This window comes from Gopherus flavomarginatus, chromosome 3, assembly GCF_025201925.1.
Source record: "Gopherus flavomarginatus isolate rGopFla2 chromosome 3, rGopFla2.mat.asm, whole genome shotgun sequence".
In the NCBI taxonomy this organism is placed as follows: domain Eukaryota; kingdom Metazoa; phylum Chordata; order Testudines; family Testudinidae; genus Gopherus; species Gopherus flavomarginatus.
Genome location: NC_066619.1, coordinates 28,420,522 through 28,440,686, shown reverse-complemented (window position 1 = coordinate 28,440,686; position 20,165 = coordinate 28,420,522). Strand labels below are relative to the sequence as shown.

The following is a 20,165-nucleotide window of genomic DNA, read 5'->3' as shown; positions in this document are numbered from 1 at the left end:
TGGTGCTGAAGGTTCTGTCCTTGCCCCCACATCTTACTGCACCCTTTTCTTAGGTAAACTTTTTCTTTTAAGATCTGCCATCTCTCTGTTGGTGGTTCCCAAATCTAACTTTGTATCCCTCCAGTAATGTTCTACAACTTTCTCTGCCCATACACATACCTAAATAGCTGCACAGATGATAACATACATATATGGACATCAAGCTGCCAGCTCAAAACAACTATAGTGCAATGTGGAACTCTATTCATCCCTAAAGCACTCTTCCTCGTTTCTGTTAATAATTGCACCAACCTCCCTGTTACCCTGCTTCACAAACTTGATGTAATGTTTTTACTGTACTCTTCAGTGCACACGTTCGGACTTGATAAATCTTGCCAATTCTTTCATACTATTTGTACAGGATCTAGCATGAAGGGCCCTTATCCTGATTGAGTTCTATAAATGCTACTGTAAACTAAGTAATTAATAATTTATCTTCAAAATGTGACCCATCTTCTGCACCACTAGTGATAAAAATCCCAGTTGATGCCATGGCTATATTACTCTCCTGTCCAGCATGCTGTATCTAAAATAATCTTCCTTGAATGTCCCTCACTCTGCATTTCTGCACTCTTTTCTGATCATTTTTCATCATATTCAAACTCATTCATTCTCATCTTCATGGCTGCAGATACCACTGCTAGTGCCTAGTTCTCCCTTTCCTATCCTGACTTCCAGCTCAGCGCACCTAGCTATTCCTAGGGATGTGTAGAATATCCTCTGATCCTGTGTGATGCAGTTTCATTCCTCCTTCAAATTCCTGCTCAGGACTCACTTTGGTTAGACTTCCAGTACTGATCTCTCACCAATATCTGTTTTTCTATCAAATTTTGTTCCTTCAAATTTATCATATAATATATTACTATACAATATCTAAAAATTATGTACACAATAGAGGAAAAAACAAAGAACTAATAAGCTGTGTAACTACATACAGTAATTTATTCCTTGATTTTTACTGTTGTAATCCTCCTTCCAATATTTCCTTTCACTGTCTACCATTAATTGTTTTGATATACATAAGGGCTTGTCTACATGTGGGAGAAAGCCTGCAGTAGCTGTTAGTGCGGAGTAGATGCTGTACACTAATTTCCTATGTGGACACTTTCTGGGCTCTCTGCACGCTAATTTCCCCATGTAATCAAGCCCTTACTTGCATCTTAAACTCCATGGAGCAGACTTCTGTCCTTAAAGCACCTTTCACATGTATGATATTGTAGAAATATTTGTAGATGCAGCAAATGATAAAATCTTCAGGTTATTGTGTGCACTTTGTTGATTAGCTATTTAGATTATAAAAATGTAAATAATTGTGATCATCTTGTTTTATAAGCTTCAGTTTCCAGCTGTTCAATAAAATCTAAAAAAAATTCTGCATATTAGTTCAAAGATCCTTTAATGACTTTCTTGAAACACTTCTGCATAACTTTCATTTAAAATGTTTCAGGTTAAGGAGACTCCTTATTTCCAAAAGAAAACCATGCCTCCATTTGATGACCGTGGAACTAGAATCTTTGCATCTGATGTAGGAGGTAGTTGTTTTTTCTTTTCAATACCATTTAATTTTATATAGCTTGACATTACCATAGTTTTTTTTCTTTCCTTATTCTTCTTGAAAAAATTATTCCTAGCTGTTCAGTTTTGAGAACTGAATTTAGATTTTTCAGGATAACGGAGCATCGGCCCCATATCACATCTTGCTTGCAAGGTGTCCTGGTCTTGCTTGGATGCAAGATAATACACCAGGGAAATGAGCTAGAGCCCAAATGAGAAACAACTGATCATGATGGGTTTAGAGAAAGCAAATTAACTGGAAACCAGGACAGAAATTCTCTCCCCCATTGATAGTAAGGTATGTCTCCACCAATTGTTGCTCGCTGTTTGTAACTTGGAAGATGGGTTAGATTCCCATTTCCTCTGGATGATCATCTTTGCCTGCTTGGTAACCTGACTTTCTTGCCATAAGCATATTCAACCACCATCTCATGATCTTCTCTGACTATTTGTGTATTTCTTTGTGGTATTGACCTACAAAGCCTTACCACTTATGATTTTCCTACTGAAATACCACCTCTCTCCTTGTGACATATTGTAACAATTGAGATCAGCAGAGGCGCTCTAGCTGGACACCCCACCCTGCTCCAGTATGGTGTAAAAGATAGTGTTCGTTTGGTGGATATAGTGTTTCCTTTGGGAATGTGTTTCCCTCTTAGACCAAAATAGTCAGGATCCACTGACCTTCTGGTCTCACTGCAAGACATGTGTTTTTAAAGAGCTACTGAAGAAAGAAATGTTGTTAGTGGCAGTGTAAAGGGAAAGTGGGGGATTTGGGTTATTTTTGGGCTTGCTGGTTATTTACCTGTTATGGGGTTGTTTTTCTTCTTTGTTGTGATTTTAACTGTTTGTCAGCAGCACTTGCAGTGTCTTGGTAAGTTGTGTAGTTATTAAACTTGTCACATACAAAAACTATTTTGATTGCATACCTCAGTTTGTTGCACCAATAAAAGAGGTGGTCAAATACCTGCTTCTATTTTTGTTTATTGACTTTACACCAAAGTTTCATTATTTTATTTTGAAAGGGAGTCACTATTTATTATGTATATTTTTTGCATTATTAATGTTGAAATAAATTCATTGGCTGTGCATATTTTATTCAGTTTGAATGTGCAATTGAATTTATGGATGTATTTTAATTTTGCAGTAGTTTGACTGACTGTCTTAACTTATAAAGAAATTGAGGTTGTATGGGATGTTGTGAGATTTATTACAGAAGGAAAACCAAAGTTTTAATACTAACAACTCTTGTTGGAGATATGCCACTTCCCAACTAAAAATATTTTGTTGTTTTTGGCTACTTTTTAAAAGGGATTTAATTAAAAGAATATAATCTTAATTTACTTTGATCTTGCTTTTTTCTGATTTCTAATTGTTTGTCTACAGGCCATCCATCTGTGACTGCGGATGTTGTCAAAAGTCCTTTCCAAATGCTTAAACAGCAGATCAGCCTCACAGAGATAATGAATACAAGTCGTTCAGATGCCTCTCAGTTTTTAGAAAACACAGAAGACACTGGGTTACAGGAGCACACAGATGATAACTGCCTTTATTGCGTTTGTATCCAGATACTGGGATACCAGCAGAATAACAGAGTGAACACTGCTTATAGTCATACAGGTTAGTTTGCCTCCATTACTGTCTACTTTTATTTATGCTTCAGTGGGATTTATATAAATGCTGAATAAAAATACTGATGTAGTCTGTTGTGAAGATGAACAAAAATAATGCATCCTTTTTAATGGTTATTCTGTCTTTGTATAGTACTAAAGTCTTGTGCAATGAGCAGTGATATTTCTAGATTATAATTTCCCAATTTTCTGCTGCTTCTGTTGGTGTTCATGCAACTGTGTGCATACATTCTTTTTCAATTTTTTTTAAAAAGCTCACCAAAGAAGAAAATTATTTAAAATGTGAACATTTGAAACCTAATTCAAGCTTGCATATAGATCAGCATGCAGAAAATGAGACTCACTTTCAAACCAACTGGAAAAAAAATACTTTTTCCATGTCAGACAATATGTATGTTAAAATGGAAATAACCAGCTTATGCTTGGACAGAGAAGAGATGCGGTGAACAGAAGGGGATTTGGTTGTCTGTTTTCTCCAGTTACTCTGGTTTGGAGTAGAATAAGTCATAAGAGGTTTTTCCACTTTCCTCCCGAACCTGCTTCTGCAGAGTTTGCTGGTGTGTGCCCTTTATGGTGTTTATAGTAAAACAGATTCTGCTAACAGAACTTCTAATCTCTATAGGTTGGGTCTCCACCATTTCACCAAGCTGATCTACTTTGGATCAACCTTAAAATTTAAAGATCTGAGTTCTGTTCTCAGTACTGCCACAGACTTCCTGTGTGAATTTTTTGACAAGTTCAGTGGAATTACACTGGAGTAATGCCTCAGTTCTCCATCTGTTAAAATAGCTTAATACTTACTTTTTCTGCAGCCAAGTCTCTTCCACAATTCTGATACATATGGGCTATTTGCCTCCTGCCTTCTGTTTTCAGGGGCAGTGTAGTGCTGTAACACAGCCCCTTCTGGTCTCATCCTGTTTTCTAGCTTGATGCCAGATCTTCTGCCTCCACAGCAGTAGTTCATATAGGCAATTCACTTTGCTCCCAACCATTTCTTTGCCAGCTTTAATTTTAATCATTTTTCAGGTAGTGATGAGCTTTTACTCTCCTGCCTCCTCCGAGCAGGTAAAAAGCAGTGTGGTGGTATCAGCCACCGGGATCTGACCAGTACAGGCATGATGGAGCACTCCTGTGAACACCAAGCTAAATCAGTGAGGCGTCATTTACAGGCTCTTCAGAGGGCCTGTTCACAGCCAGCCAACCCTCATGCTGCTAAGCCTGGGACTTAGTCGGACAGTCTTATTGGGTCTGTCCTTACCCTAAGGAGCCATGACCTAAATGCAGAAAAGCCTGATCAGGAGTCTTGGAGCATATTTGGGAGAGAATCAAAGGACGGGGGAGGACACCGTCTGGCCAGCCCAAGGGGTATATCCTAGGGTAGACCCAGGCCAGAAGAAGAAATCATTGAGTAGAACATGGTGCTGCTTTTCTGTTCCCCACCAGATGCTAAAGTGAATCGTAAGGTCTCTGGGGAAAGAAGTAAGACCATATGCAGTTCCCCTTTTTCTCAACACAAGTCTGGGGACTCTAGCAGTGAGACCCCATCCCGTAGGAAGAGGGAGTGGAACCCAGAGGGGGAGAATAGAGAGGGAGATCTATTCAGATCACTTAAGATAGAAGAGCTGCAAGAGACCCTGCCCCGGCTACACCTGAGGGTCAGCTCTTTCAAAGCAGGTGAAAAAAGGTGTTTTTAAAAAACAAAACAGAATAAAAATGAGGAGAAAAACCTAGAAATCTAAGAGGTGTTGCCCTGACTTAAAGCACCACCCTTCTGCTAAGGAAGGAGCGCGCTCATATTCAGTTTCTGAGTAGGGCATGAAAGAAATGCAGAAAAGGTATTTTCCAAATACCTGCCTTCCAAATCTTTGTCTGAGACAGCAATCCCACTGTACCAATTCTTTGAAGGTGTGATCAGGAGAAATGGGAATTCCTTAAGGGTAAGCTTTATATAAGTAGGTATGCACATGCCTTAGCTGTGTCAGCCCAATGAGCTGTTGGCTTAGGGGGACTTTGAGTTGGCTCTTGCAATTTATAGAACCTAGGTTAAAAACGCCATCACAAAAATATCAAAGGTCAGTGCTGCAGTGGCATCTATGGCAAAAGATATAATGATCCCATTCGAATGGGATTTCTTTCCCAAAGATGCAACTGGTAGAAAGATGGAAGCCACCAAGGGATTTTGAGGTTTCCTTGGCCACCCTCAGAATGTCCATGGCCATTACATGCATCACAAGAACTACAGTGTCCTGGCTGGATTGACCATAATGCCAAGGAAGAGACAGACATCCTGATTGCCAGTCTACCATTAAGAAAATATCTCTAGCAACAGCTTCTGTCACAGATGGCCCCCAATTGATGCAATGAGATTCTCAGTCAGAGTCACAGCATCCAGCTCAGCAGGCAGGCACCCTGTATGGCTGTGCCCCAGATTGCAGATGCCCACTTCAAACAAATCCTGTAGTCATCCAAATTCACAGTCTCTCAACTGTTTGGGGAAAAAGTTGGTTAGACTGTGGCAGACAACACTTCTAAACCAAAATAGTCCTTCGCTTTCCCGCACATACTGCCTTGATGAGGTTATACAAGCCCAGTAACAGAAATACTCTGTCCATTCTCCTCACAAAACTACCTAAGGAGAGGACAGCAGGTTCATTCAGGAAAGCCCTGTAGTCATGGATCAGGCAGCAAAATCAGAGATGGCAGCAGCCTCTCTGAGGGCTCATTATGGCAATGAGCAAATAAATGTGCCTCTGTTCATATTTGAATCTAGGAAGCAGAATTTCTCATTTCTCAGGAGAATGGTCTCTTATCAACCACAGAAGTGGATGAGAGGTAGTAAGTTGATGTTATGCCCCGAATAAAGTTCCCCATCCCATCCTTTCTTCATGTAATCCCCCATCTCATACAGCCACATCAAATGTGAGCTTGTGCTAAATAAAATCCTGGACGTAGGAGCAAGAGAAAAAGTAGCCTCAGAAGAAAGGTTCTTATGGCTACACATCATATTCTTAATCATCCAAAAGTGTACCATCAGAGTCGTCCTAGTTATTTCTACTCAACAAATGAAGATAGGTAGATTCTGGATGGAGACCCTAGCTTTGATGATAGCATCCCTGTCCCAGGCAGTCTTTCTTGCTTCAATGGACCTAGAAGATGCATATCGATGCACCCATATATATCCATGCTACCACCACCTACTGAGATTTGTGTACGGCATAACCCATTAAAAGTACACAACTCTGCTAGTTCGTTTTTCATTGTCCACCAGGGTCTTTCCCAAGATGCTGGTGATGGTCATTGGCAGACTTGGGTCTCAGGGCACTCACCTGTATCCCTTTCTTGATGACATTTTGATCAGAATTCGAGCCAAAGTAGCAGCAAACTGTGCCACAATCCAGACAATATAACTTCAAGCACAGTTTCATGATAAACACCAGGCAGAGTTCCCTGGTCCTTTTCACAAGGATAGTTCAGCTGTGGATGGACTTTGCTATCTATGTGGCAAGGGTCTGCCCATCCCTGGACAGATTCCAGAAAATCCAGAACCTCATATGTAGTGGTAAGAAACACAAGGCTGTCCATAGCTCAATTTCTACAGTTACTGGGCCTTGTGATTTCATGTATAGTAATCACTCCATGGAGAAGATCCCATATCAGATGTATCCAGGTGTTTCTCATGAAAGTATGGAACCATTCACCAAAACATATATGCAGGATCAAGTGCTGGTTCCAAGCTAGATACTGTACTCCCTTAGATGGACAGTCCCAAAAAATGTCTAAGCGTCTTCCAACATGTCTTCCAGACCCACCCATGGGTACTCACAACAGATGCCATCCTGATGGTGTGATCAGCACAGGTGGGATACAGAACAAGCACAAAGTACTTAAACTCCATAGAAAGGAATCAAAGCATCTACCCCTTAGACCTCAGCACTGTCAAGCTAGTCCAAAAAAGGCTCCAGAGCCACTTCAAGAGCAGCCACATTTCAGTCTAATTGGACAGCACTACCACTGTCACATGTATCAACAGCCATGGGGAAATTTAGAGCTCAACTTTATCTGCAGAAACAATAGAGATAATGGAATGGGCTGAGAAGAACTTATTTTCCATAAGAGCAGTACATATATAATACAAGCAAACAAAGGGAGAACTGAACCAGAAGGTAAACTAGATGGTTTGATGTGCAGTCAACTCAGAATGATATCTGAATTAGAAAGTCTTCAGCCTGATACCACAGGAATATGGCCTTCAGCAGTTGACTTGTTTGCTAGTCACAAGAACAGAAAGCTGCCAAAGAACTATACCAGAGAAGCAGGTCCCTCCAAGTGGATTCTTTTTAACACCGATGGCCACAAGGCCTGCTTTATGCGTTCACACCTTTCACATTTTTAGGGACAGTGATTCAGAAGATAAGGCAAGAAGAAGCAAAAGTGATAGCTCAGCTTCACACTGGCTGAGGAGATGAGAGTTTTTAGATATCGCAGACTTGGCCTTGGAAGCTGCATTGTATGGACCAGTGAGACCAGATATACTTCACCAAGGTCTTCGCCTCAATCTAGGCTCAGACCATCTACAACTAACAGCTTGGCTATTGACAGAGAAGCATTAATCACTCTCTATCGTCCAAAGTGATTGTCACTCTAGTCTCCTCCAAGTAGACTTTAATGCTAAGTGCCTGTTCTTCCATCTGGACAAGGTTTAGTGCATAGTGTCTAAAAAACAACAAAAATCCCATGGACCTTGGTATCCCAGCTATTCTGACTTTCCTGAGAACAGTGTGGGCAAGGGATTTGAGCCCAACACCATATCATGCCAGGTGTTGACCATGAGTAGCATCTTACATACAGATTCCTTGTCAGAGAGTCTTCAAGTATGCAGATTTTTCAGAGATGTCAGAGTGGCTAGACTTGTGGTCAGACCAGTCTTTCCTAAACGGGCCCCACTGCAGGTGCTGAAAGCACCACTCGTTGGAGCCATTGGTCACACCATTCTGCCTGTTCATCCAAACCTGTTTCTTGGTCATGATCACATTTTCAGGATGAGTCTGAGGGCTTGTCTACACTTACTGGGAGATTGACACACAGTGATCAATGCATCAGTGGTCAGATTAGCAGGTCTAGTGAAGACCTGCTAAATCGACCGTAGATTGCTCTCCCATTAACTCCTGTACTCCACTAGATTGAGAAGAGTAAGGAGAGTCAATGGGAGAACGACGTCCATCGACATCGGGTAGTGTGGACCCTGCGGTAAGTAGATGTAACCTACATCAACTTGAGTTATGCTATTCACAAATAACTCAGAGTTTTCAGCTTTATCTGTGCAGGAACCTCATTGTGTATTCCAGGACGAAGGTGGTGTTAGGACCTCAGAATCTTTCTTGCCAAAGGCGAACTCAGCTTTCCATGCCTCACAAGAAGACAACCTCCTGTCATTCTGTCCAAAGCCACAGTATTCTGTAGAAAAGCTTGGGTATAATCTGGATGTTCAGAGAGCACTAAAGATCTATACAGAGATCACTGAATTGATAAAACCACCAGGCTACCTGTTAATCTCCTTTTAATCTGAAGTGCCAAGGGCTCAGGGTATCCTAACTACCTCTTGCCGGACAGATCACGTTATGAATGGTAGAGGCATACAGTTTCTTTCCCTCCTCTCCTCTGCCATCTCATTCTACTTTTTTATCCTTCACTACTTCCTATGCATTTCAGAAGTGTGGGGAACGCTGGGCTGCAGAATGAGCATTTGTTACCGAATCATTTGATTTCTGCTACCAGGGTCTGCTACCAGGGTCTACCACAATTCTACCCTGGATGGTGCCTTAGCCAAGGAAAGTCAAAGAGAAACTGCTGAGCTTCAGTTCATCTGCAAATTTGACACCATCAGCTCGGGATTAAACAAAGACTGTGAATGGCTTGCCAATTACAAAACCAGTTTCTCCTCCCTTGGTTTTCACACCTCAACTGCTAGAACAGGGCCTCATCCTCCCTGATTGAACTAACCTCATTATCTCTAGCTTGCCTGCATATATATACCTGCCCCTGGAAATTTCCACTACATGCATCTGACGAAGTGGGTATTCATTCACGAAAGCTCATGCTCCAAATTGTCTGTTAGTCTATAAGGTGCCACAGGATTCTTTGCTGTTTTTACAGATCCAGACTAACACGGCTAGCCCTCTGATACTTAGCCAAGGAACAACATTTAATTTTTAAAACTACAGTTTATGAACCGGTTTTCCTACTGTATATAGTTTACTGATTTGCTATTGAAGTTATTGTTACTAATTGTATTCTAAGAACTTTTACTCCATTTTGGAATGAGTCATCTGGTGGCAAGCCATATAATAAGTTTTGACTAGCAAGAGTTGACAAAGGGGCTCTAGTTCATATATATCAGAATTGTTGGAAACACCCCTAGAAGAAAGGAAATTATAGGATAAGAAATTTCACAGCCTCTTCAGCCTGTTTAGACTGTAAAATCTTCAGGGCAAAAGTGATTACTCACCATGTGTAGGAACAACACTAGTGCAGTGGGGCTTATATCTCAGTTTGGGTTTCTAGATGCTAATGTAACACTAATATTACTACTACTATTAGTAACAATAATAATAAATAATGCTTTATTGTGCCTGCTAGTTTTCCAACATTTAGATTGAGTTGGAAGTCATCATCCTGATAGTCTTTGAAGCATCTGTCAGTGCTTCAGTTTGATTTTTCATTTTAACAAATGCTGATTCATAAACATATAGACCTTAAGAGAAATGTCATAGATAACTTCAGGAATACTGATACAGTTTTGTCCATGGTTCAACATCAGGCTTTTAAAAAGATGCCAAATTGTATGCTGACAGTTACTATTTCTAATGCATCAATATCTTGTGGACTAAACATTGCAATTTGCTTTCTTCTCCCTTGAAATGCATACTTGTATGTTTTCAATACTTTTTTAGTTGAAATAGGCAATATTTTTTTTTTCAGATTTTCCTGACATTCCATATTCTGATTGGTGTGGGCAGACCATACATAATCACTTGGATGTGGTTTCTCATTCCTCAAAGTTTTCTGGGATTTCAGGATGTAGTGATGCAGTATCCCATGGTTCAGCTAGTAGTACCAAGAGTGCAGATCTTGTACTAGGTAAGCATGCAACCTTATAAAAGTATTAATTCATTTTTTAAGTATTGTCTTTCTTATACTTAAATATTTTAGAAGACAATTTTGTTTGCATTTACTGTAATAGAGCAGGAGTGGGTTTTTAAAAACTATTTAGGTGCTTTTCTGTCACTGTCAGGAAGGTAGCATGAAAAAGCACCAAAACTGAGTGTCAGGTGACCTGAGTTCTATTCCTGGCTCTAACATTTACTCAGTGTGGCCTTTTGGCAGGTCAATTAAACTTCTCTGTACCTCAGTTTAAATCAAATTAATCATCTTATTTTTCCAGCCTAGTGTTAGCAGACTGAAAATAATCTTTAAAGTTGTTTGTATAGGACTCTTAAGAACATTCTATTCCATATTTTGGACCTTATAAATAGAATAGGGGACTATATTTAAACCTAGTTATAAACTGATAAATGTTGAGCTTTTTATAGTTTGGAGTTCTTTTAAAATATTAGGGAAGACATTTGATCTTTGAATATAATTCCTCATTGGCTTGTAATAATTTGAATTATTGTAATTACATATAAAGTAGAACCTTGCTAACCCAAACAGCTTATAATTCACATACAAAGGCAGATCTCCAACCCAATTCTGAGCAAAAATATAGTGGGAAGTGTCATGCTGTGGAATAGTTCACAACCACGAATGCCAACCTCAGGGCAGAGTGTCAAGCACCAGATCCCAGACTGGTTGTGTGTTCTATAATTGGAATTCACCAACCCAGTAACAAATGTGAACTCTTAGAGTGATGTAGTCCACTTGGGTATTCCTATCTTTCTTGCCACCCCGGCAAGCTGGACTTAGTGATAGTTGGTTGCTGTGCACCAAAGGTCACACAAGATTCCGATTGCATCCAGTCCCAAGAGACAAGTCACTTACCCCAGGTCACTTTGTACCTTAAACCTCTCACCAAAAGCAACACTTGCAGCCAGTCCAGTAATAAACTAACTAAAGATTTATTAAGGAAAAAGAAATGAGCGAGCTGTTATAAGGTTAAAGCAGGCAAGCATATATACACAAATGAGTTAGCCTGTGGTTCCTGTAGGTGATAGAGTTGTTGTAATGTTAGCTCTGAATGTCTTTTAGGGCTATCGTAGGTTGACCTTGTGGATCTCTGCTTCTGTTTCATGGCTCTGACCCTGTGAGACTCCAAATAGCAAAAGAGATGAAAAATTTTCTTGTCAGCTATTTTTATTTCCTTCTTCCAGAATTCATCCCATCAGCTTGAGCCCTTTTTCAGTTAGCCCATTCATGGTGTGAGGGGCAGTTAACAAAGTCTTTGTATACTGATGTTCCACAATGGCCCATTTAGTTTGGATGGCCCTTCCTGATGGGCAGGAGACGATACAGTGTCAGAGCAAACATATTTTTGTGGTTACAAAGCAAAAACTTAAATATTACCTTTATAGCAAGTGATAAAGGTGGTGTGAGTGAGATTACTGCATGTAGTAATCTCATTTACAGTACCTTTATCACATGCATGCTATAAAGGTAATATTTAAGCTTTTCAAAGAAACTAAACACTTTGTTATATGTCCAGCACCCATGTTATCCATACTAACACACAGGTGAAACAGACTGGTTTAGAGCTGGCACCTGGTCTGCCAGTGCCACAGCAGGGACAGAAATGTAGTTGGGTGTTACATCTTTAAGACTTAGTTGTTGTAAAATATATTGCACAATATTTACTAGTATACTTAAGAAGCTGTAATCTAACTAGTTAAAACTAAATTCCTGTTGTGGTAAAATAAATAAACAAAATATATTTAGTGATGTTTTTGTTGGCTTTGCATATTTTAGCTTGTGTATGTGTCTTGGTGATTCACAAGATGCAGCAATTTTTATGAATTAGCATGGTTCAGCTGTATAGTACATGACATTTTTATTTAACACAATGAAAGAGGGTCCTGATTGAAATTCATACTGTGGAATTTATTTTCCTAAGGAGTAAAGTCAATTCCAGATGATACACCAGTGTGCCGAATACTGCTGCGAAAAGAAGTCTTACGCTTAGTAATCAATTTGAGTAGTTCAGTAGGAACAAAAGGCCATGAAACTGGACTCCTAACGTAAGTAAAATGTGTCCTTCAGCTACAGTTTTTACCAACATTCAGTGTAGATATCTTGTAAAATAATAACTGTAATATTTTTTTCATGTTTTACTCCTGGCTTTAAAAAGCATCAAAACTGATTTTGTCATAAGTCTGTAGAGATGGGTTGGCATAATGTCTCAACTAAGTGAATCCAAAATTAGGGCTCAGTTTTGCTACACACATTTTTTATGTATGGTTGTACTTTTTTGTAGGAATTCGGTCATGCCTATGTATACTGGTGGGAGTTAAGGACAGATTGAAGGATGACAGATTTTAAGGACTTGCATTCTAAGATTTATTATTAAACCTTAAATTAATATCTACTTGTTTTCTCTGTCTCATTTTCTTTCATAATAGTCCTTTAACTATTATGATATTTTGTGCATCTGATATGCAATGGTTTTGTACATTTAAAAAAAAGTTTCACTGCTTAAAGTCCTTACTGTATGAATTTTCTTAATGCTTCACTACATGCAATGAGTGCTTGTTGCTTTTAATTATATACTGTACTATTTTGGTTGTAAACTACTATGCTGTGCTGTTCACTTTAAAATAAAATCTAGCCTAAGGACTTGAATAGTGCTTTCCAATTTGAGATTTTTATTCGTATACTTGTATAGAACTTCATTTAATCTAAATTTCCTCTGGTTGGATACAAAATATTAGCTAATGTAACACATTGAGAAATGCTTGTGCCCAAACAGCATAATAATAATAATCCCTGTAGATCTTTTGGATTAAGTGCTTCTCTTCTTACATGAGTTGATTTATTGTGGCTGAACAAATCAAAAATTCTCAATTTCTGTCGCTGAAGAGAGAAGTTTTGTTAACCATTATGACCAACATTTATCTGAACAGTTTAAAAAAATATATATTATGATGGTTACATGTGAGTATATTAAAATAGCTTTCTTTTCCTAAATAATTAGCATTAAAGAGAAATTCCCCCAAGCATTTGATGACATCTGCCTTTACTCTGAGGTGTCCTCCTTGCTAGCACACTGCACATTTCGACTGCCATCTCGAAGGTTCATTCAGGAGCTATTTCAAGATGTACAGTTTTTACAAGTAAGTAGAAGTGAAGATTTATTTGTCATGATCCTTGGGTAAACTGCCCCTTCTGAGACCCTTTTGTCGTCCCCTGTATGTACTTTTTTCAAGTGACAGGTTCATGCCTCTACTTCTCTTTGCGTAGGACCCTGTGATCCAGCTACTATGTGACTGGGTCTATGGGTTACATCCCCTGGTTTCCAGTCATGATACCTAATAAGCCTCAGTGGTCTTGACAAGGGTTTCCTTTCAGGAGCCCCTGTTTAGTATGCAGTAACTCAAGAGAAGTTTCTTCAAAACAAAGTATGATTTACTTGCCAGCACTCTAAGACAGAGATTTAAAGAGAGACCTATTCTTCTAGTCTCTTACCTATATTTGGCATTCCCTCCATGGTAAGTAACCCATCATCAACACACAGAGGCATGCACATTATTCATAAAAAATAATAGATATTTCTCAGTTCTTCACAGTATTAACTTCAAAAGATGCACCAATTGGATTCAGGTTTCATCATTTACTAAATGAAGTGAGCACTCATGCCAATTTTGTGGTTATATGATGTGGACATGGTAGAACACTTGTAAGTTAATACTGCGTCTGCTTTGCCCTTTAGATGCATGAAGAAGCAGAGGCGGTTCTAGCAACACCACCAAAACAACCAGTAATTGACACATCAGCTGAATCCTGACCTCAGTTTTGTACAGTGCATGATATATGGACTTGCTGAAAGCCTCAGACAACTTCTGATTGACTGGACAGCAAAGATAGGAGCACCATCTCCTAGACAGTTCCAGAAATTACTGGTACATGAAGAATGAACTGAAGACTTTTCTCAACAAAAATCACTGCCCCAGCCCTCTGAGCCCTTGAAGAATTGTAACTCATTACCATAGTTTTAATAATAATAATTACCAACATATGCAAGAAACAAGCACTGAACACCTGCACAGGTTTTCATTTCATTTTTAATATGACAGTTAAACAATATACGACAGTGTGCAGAGACCTCTTTTAAATGGTTGACTTCAAATTCTGTTCCAGATAAGCAGAATGATGCCTTGCTTATTAACCCCTGGACACCAGGAGTCAGGGTACACAAGAGTATATCCCACTGCCGACAGTGGGGCATACTGTAACCATGGACACCAAGGGACTAACGCTGGGCCTTCTATGTTAGTTTTCCTAATGTTTGTAACACTACTTGAGGGGTTCATAACCTCAGATAGAAAGAAAAGCCTCCATGAATCTGGGGTTTTCTTATAAGTTATTTTAATGTTACTATAGTTGCAAGAGTTATTTTATTAGCACTCTCTCCAGTTTTGTGGCAATTACATACAACTTGTCATCTAAATTGGTTAAGGATTTTCACTACAGTTTCTGATTTAAAAAACAACAAATCATTTTTGAAATTTTTTTCCCTGTACATTATGCATGTGGTGTTTAGGATTTCTATATTCATACTCATGTATTGTCAACATTGGTCATATTCTTAAATGAAAATCTTTAACAAGCATGATTTGTATCAGATGAGGTGAATACTGTATCAGCTAGACTAGAAAACATTTGATCATTGTTGCTTTTTTGGTAAAATGCATGGTAGTAGGTAATTTCCACATTCCATGGGAAACATTTTTCTAAAACAAACGTTTGCTTTAATTTTAATATGTCTGACTGATCACCGGATAATGCTAATAATTGTAGTGAAAAGCCTTAAGTACCAAATTTTGAAAGAGCAGTACTTTAATTTTATATTGGTGTTCTTTAGATCTTTTGCGCAACTTACTTGATACAATGACCGATAAATGGGTACAATAACTGCCTTCATGATGTTGTTAGTGAAGCTGATAAATTGAGTACAACCTAAAAAACAAAAACAAAAAAAACTTCTATGTATTTAGAGAGATTTGGAAGCCTTTACAAGAATTAAATACAAATATATGCAAATTTGTATATACAGTAGCATGGCCATCTTCATTAGAAAGCCGGGTTTTGATATGTGAATCATTCAGCTGGACTGTACTAGATAGAACACCTTTTTAACCCAGTCACTTTTACCTTTTTTATAATTAAAGTGTCAGATTAGATAGTTTAGATGAAGATAGGTTAAATTTATCCCAATATTTCATAACCCTCATGTTACCTTATTAATTAATGTGCTATTGGAGATTTCCATAGATAGCCCTTTGAGCTAATAAGAGCAAAAGACAGTTCCTAATGTAGAATTAATTTGATCGTATTGGAAATTCATTTTGGGGACAAAGCAATATCATCTTGTTGCCTAACATTGCTTTGCAGAATTCATTTCACTGAGTGCACTGCATGCCACACCTGACAGCAAAGCAATTGCAGGGCTACAAACTGCTCCTCTCACAGTAAAATTTAGTTCCCTGAGTTTTTCATCTTTTCATGAGATCCCCATTGAAGGAAAGAGCAGAAGGAAACCGCTTTAACTCTTACCATCAATGACACCAATAACAGTATAACGTGTCTATGAAATATATTCAATAATAGAAAACATTACCCAACAATAGTTATTTGGACTTCTCTGGTCTTAAGAATAAACATTTCTGCAAAACCAAAATAACCACAATATAAGAAATAGTGATATAAACTCCAAAGCAAATGATGTAGTATTCCCACCAAAAATGGGATTAGCATATGTTATACAGTAGTTTCCAACACTACCTCAGTTAGGATAGAGTATGAACTCTTTGTTTTAATAACTCTAGATGGTGTTAAATCAAATAAATCTGTTTATTTTTCTGCAGTTAAGGCAATGTAAACCATTTATCCACCTTTATTTAAAAAAACAAAACTTTCACCATTTTTATCGACAGTATAGAAAGAACATTAGAAAGGTGTCGCAATAAACAAAAAGTAAGCAAATGAAGATTTCAATATACTTTTAAAAATTGATGCTACTCTGTTAACTCCTCTGTTTACCGCCAGGTCTGGATCCTCCGCCCTTGAATGCTTATGTATTCTGAAGTACACAATTATGTGGGGAATCATTACACCAAGAAGTTAACGTATAGAAACTGCTGAAAACTTAAGGGTTGATCTCAATGGTAGCAGAAGAATAATTTTTCAAGTATCTATATCAATGTTAGTAAATTTCAACAAAATATGCATAATAAATGTAATGTCAGTACTGTAAGCTTCATAGATATGGCATTTCTAGAATTAACTTACATTTAGTTCACACTAATTTTTAATGTTAATTGACAAATGAAGAGGTACTGTATGATTTGGAGTAATTTGTGACATTTGCATTAGTTATAAGCTGTGAATTTCGAATTTTAGAGTGAATTTTCAAAATATCCTTTTGCAAAGTTCCTAATTTAAGAGCATTTATTCTGCTCCTTTAATATCATTTAGATATATTTACATAAAGAGAAAAAAATAAGAATTGTAAAATGCAGCTCATTTTAACCCTAATTGAAAATCCCTATGCTTACCCCCACCCCATTTTAGAAGGAGACACAAGAAGCTGACAGACTCTGCTCACTCTGTATCTTTCCAAACCTAAAGATTTGTGATGTTGAACACCTGCTAAACCCTATAGCATTCATTTACAGTATTTGCATTCTAAGTATACTTCCAAGAGTTACATTTGCTGTGACATAGAACTCCTGAATGAATAAATATTACAGTATGGCCACAATTTTCAGAGGAGGGTCCCTGAAGTTAAACACCTAAAGCCATATGTAGGCATCTAGATTAGAGGTCCAGTTTTCAAAGGTGTTAAACACTCCTAGCTCTCTGATTTCAAGGAGGGTTGCAAAAGATCATCACTTACCTTTGCCTAGGTGTGCACATTCAGTAATTTTGGCCATTGGACATAAAGTATGTGAGAAACAGAAAAGTGCTTATCAACGAATTTCCCTGTTTAATCTGATCTTAAATATTTACCTACAGATGTCTTCTGTTTTTTTATGACACACTAAAATGACAAAGTATTCAATAGTTTACACCATAAAAGCTTACTTGTCTAGAGATTTTTGGAGGTGGGGAAATGACTTGGGGATTGGGTTGAAACACTCAGAAGTAAGTTTCATTTATATACATCTTAATGTACCAGGCAGCAGTGAGAAATCATTCATATATTTTATCATTATTCTTAAAAACATATGCAGTGAGCTTGAATGTGAATCTAATTTGTGGTGAGAGAGAGTTGAACAAAAAACAGTAACAGCTATGATAGTAGTATAAGGAAGAGAAATAATTATTCTAGAAATAGTTCTAAAACATTTAGAGAATGAATTATGAGTAATGAGCGGTAAAATTTTTCAGATGCTTCCACTTCAGTCTGCACTGCAATTCATAGTTGCTTTTCTAGATCTGGGCAAATTTATGTAACATTGTAAAATGAATGTACGTTCATGATGAGGAATCCTTCTTCATGGAAGAAGTTTAGATTAAGTTTGGAAATGTCTCCTCTAGCCCTCTACCCATGCCCTTGCTGCTCTTACACAGAAGGTTCTAACAAGTTGTGCTTCGCTGTGGAGGCAGCTGAAAAGGTTCTGTAATCTTTTTCAGTTACATTCACTTATACCACTCTGTGCTTATTTAAAGGTATAATAGTACGGAAAGTAAAATCCTAAATTTTTGAAATACCTTTGGGAACATGTTAGAAACCGTGTTAGTTTTCCCCTTGGTAGGAAGTGGAAAAGGTAGCCTTTTGTTTCTTTGATTTGTTTGATTATTAGCTCCATGTTCTGATTTCCTAGATATTTTTATTCACAACAGATTTTTATGTTCATTAAAGAATGTGGATTTTCTTTGGACTATTTTTGTAAAATAGGCGGATAGCAATGCCACAGCATGCAGAAATTGCACATTTTGCTTGACTTGCTTTGTAAAATACACTATTTAATTTGAGAAATGTAATTTATGCCAAAAAAGTGTAACTTGCCATTTTGCCACTGAATAGATTGTTTTAGCACAAAATGCAATGTCTTAGGGGGAAAAGGCAGACATTTTGTAGATGTAGTTGAAAAAATGTTCCAATATTGGCTGTCAGTATCCCTAAAACTGCATTATAAGAGATGATGTAAATTAGTCTTTCTGAAGAGGGAAGGGATTGTTGAAATCTCAAGACTTATTTTCCCTGCCCCATGTGGTTTCTTTACTTTTTTTATTATTATTTAGTAATACGCTGCTACATATTTGGAGGTTCTAGTGTTTGTAGGTCACTGAACAGACATTGAAATCTGATTTATATTGTATACCTGTAACATAGAAAGAAAAAAGTATTTATATATTTTCCGTAAGAATATTTCATTGAGCTGTGTATAATTTAAACAGAGGCTTGTCTCAACATGGCTTTGCCCACCTTGATCTTTTTTTGTGTTTTTTGGTTTTTGTATAGTGCGTACAGTTCATGTCCATGGGCATTAAAAGCCTCCTGAAGTATAATCTTATCAAAGGGATGCATTGTTAATAAAATGCTTAAACTACTTACAGTTGTCCTGGTGTCTTAACTACCTCTAAGCACTAGAAATGAGTTGGAATTTTCCTATTACATAATGTATTTGAGTTATGAAATATAATTAGAGCCAACTTAAATTTTTCAAATGAAAATTTGTCAAATGCCCATTTGAAGAAAAATTCCCATTTTCCAAAAAATATTTTAATTTTAATCAACTTTAATTTTTATCACTTAAATTACAAATTTTCATACATGATTTTTGAATTTTGAAAAACATTCAAACAGTTTTCACCACATAATCTTTTACTTGCAGTAATCACCAAAGTGGTTTTTTAGAAAGTAATTCAAATTATTAAAAAATCGCTTTTGAAAATTTCCTATTTTGGAAAAGAACGATGACATGTCAATGATATATTTCAAAAAGCAAAAAACTCCATTTTGAAAACGAAATGAAAATTTTATGTTTTTTTAGTTTTTGACCAGTTCTTAATATAACCCATAAAGAATTTTTTTCCATAATAGTATAGATATCAAGTGACAAAGGACTCACCAGGGGATATACTATACTGGTGTATAGTTTTTATTACAGTGCTCCCACTCTATTCTTTGACTAATATGTCATTAGAAAATAACACAAAAAGGATTATCCTTGCTTGGATATCTGCTTACTAATGCTTGACTGTTTTCATATTGTATATTATTTTGAAGTACAATTAATTTATGTGATGCGGCTGCCTGGTCTGGACTAGTGGCTTGGCTCTCCTCATTTCTGAGGTAAGTCATAACCAGTCTTGATGTAGGCTTTTCAATCCTCCTCTTGGTGAACAGTCAAGCTTTCCCATTTGTTCTGCAGCCCAGCATCTCTCTCAGTTCTTGACATCTAGGCTACTTTCCTCTCTCTAGTGCTGAAGGAAATGGATCAGAGTTTTGGAGTCGCATTGTCTGGCCGTGCTCCCACTTGTTTCTAATTTCTCTGCCTCTGTGGCAGCGTGCAGACAGCTCCCAGCTTCACATCTGCCTGGGAGGTGGGAGGGGCTTCTTTGTCAAAATTTGGGGTGCTGGTGATCTCCCTCTCAGTCCCTCCTCCTCCCAGGCCAGTTTTTTAGCTGGGTTTTGGAACTCCTGAGAACAATAGTTGCAGTGCCTCCCTGTTTGCCTCTCTGCAACTTCCAGGTATGGCAGAGTAGCCTAAAAAGCACTAAATGAAA

At 37.7% G+C, this 20,165-nt stretch overlaps 1 protein-coding gene across 3 annotated transcripts in view; it reads left to right on the top strand.

Moving 5' to 3' along the window:
* Positions 1–18,987, top strand: part of RICTOR (RPTOR independent companion of MTOR complex 2) — a 178,028-nt gene extending 159,041 nt beyond the window's left edge. For all 3 annotated transcript variants that reach the window (XM_050946855.1, XM_050946854.1, XM_050946856.1), the window contains 6 exons: positions 1,487–1,571; positions 2,980–3,213; positions 10,203–10,361; positions 12,328–12,451; positions 13,405–13,543; positions 14,140–18,987. In XM_050946855.1, the coding sequence (XP_050802812.1) occupies positions 1,487–1,571; positions 2,980–3,213; positions 10,203–10,361; positions 12,328–12,451; positions 13,405–13,543; positions 14,140–14,214 (816 nt within the window). In that variant the 3' untranslated portion in view covers positions 14,215–18,987. The remainder of the gene's footprint in view (positions 1–1,486; positions 1,572–2,979; positions 3,214–10,202; positions 10,362–12,327; positions 12,452–13,404; positions 13,544–14,139) is intronic.
* The last annotated feature ends 1,178 nt before the right edge of the window (positions 18,988–20,165 follow it).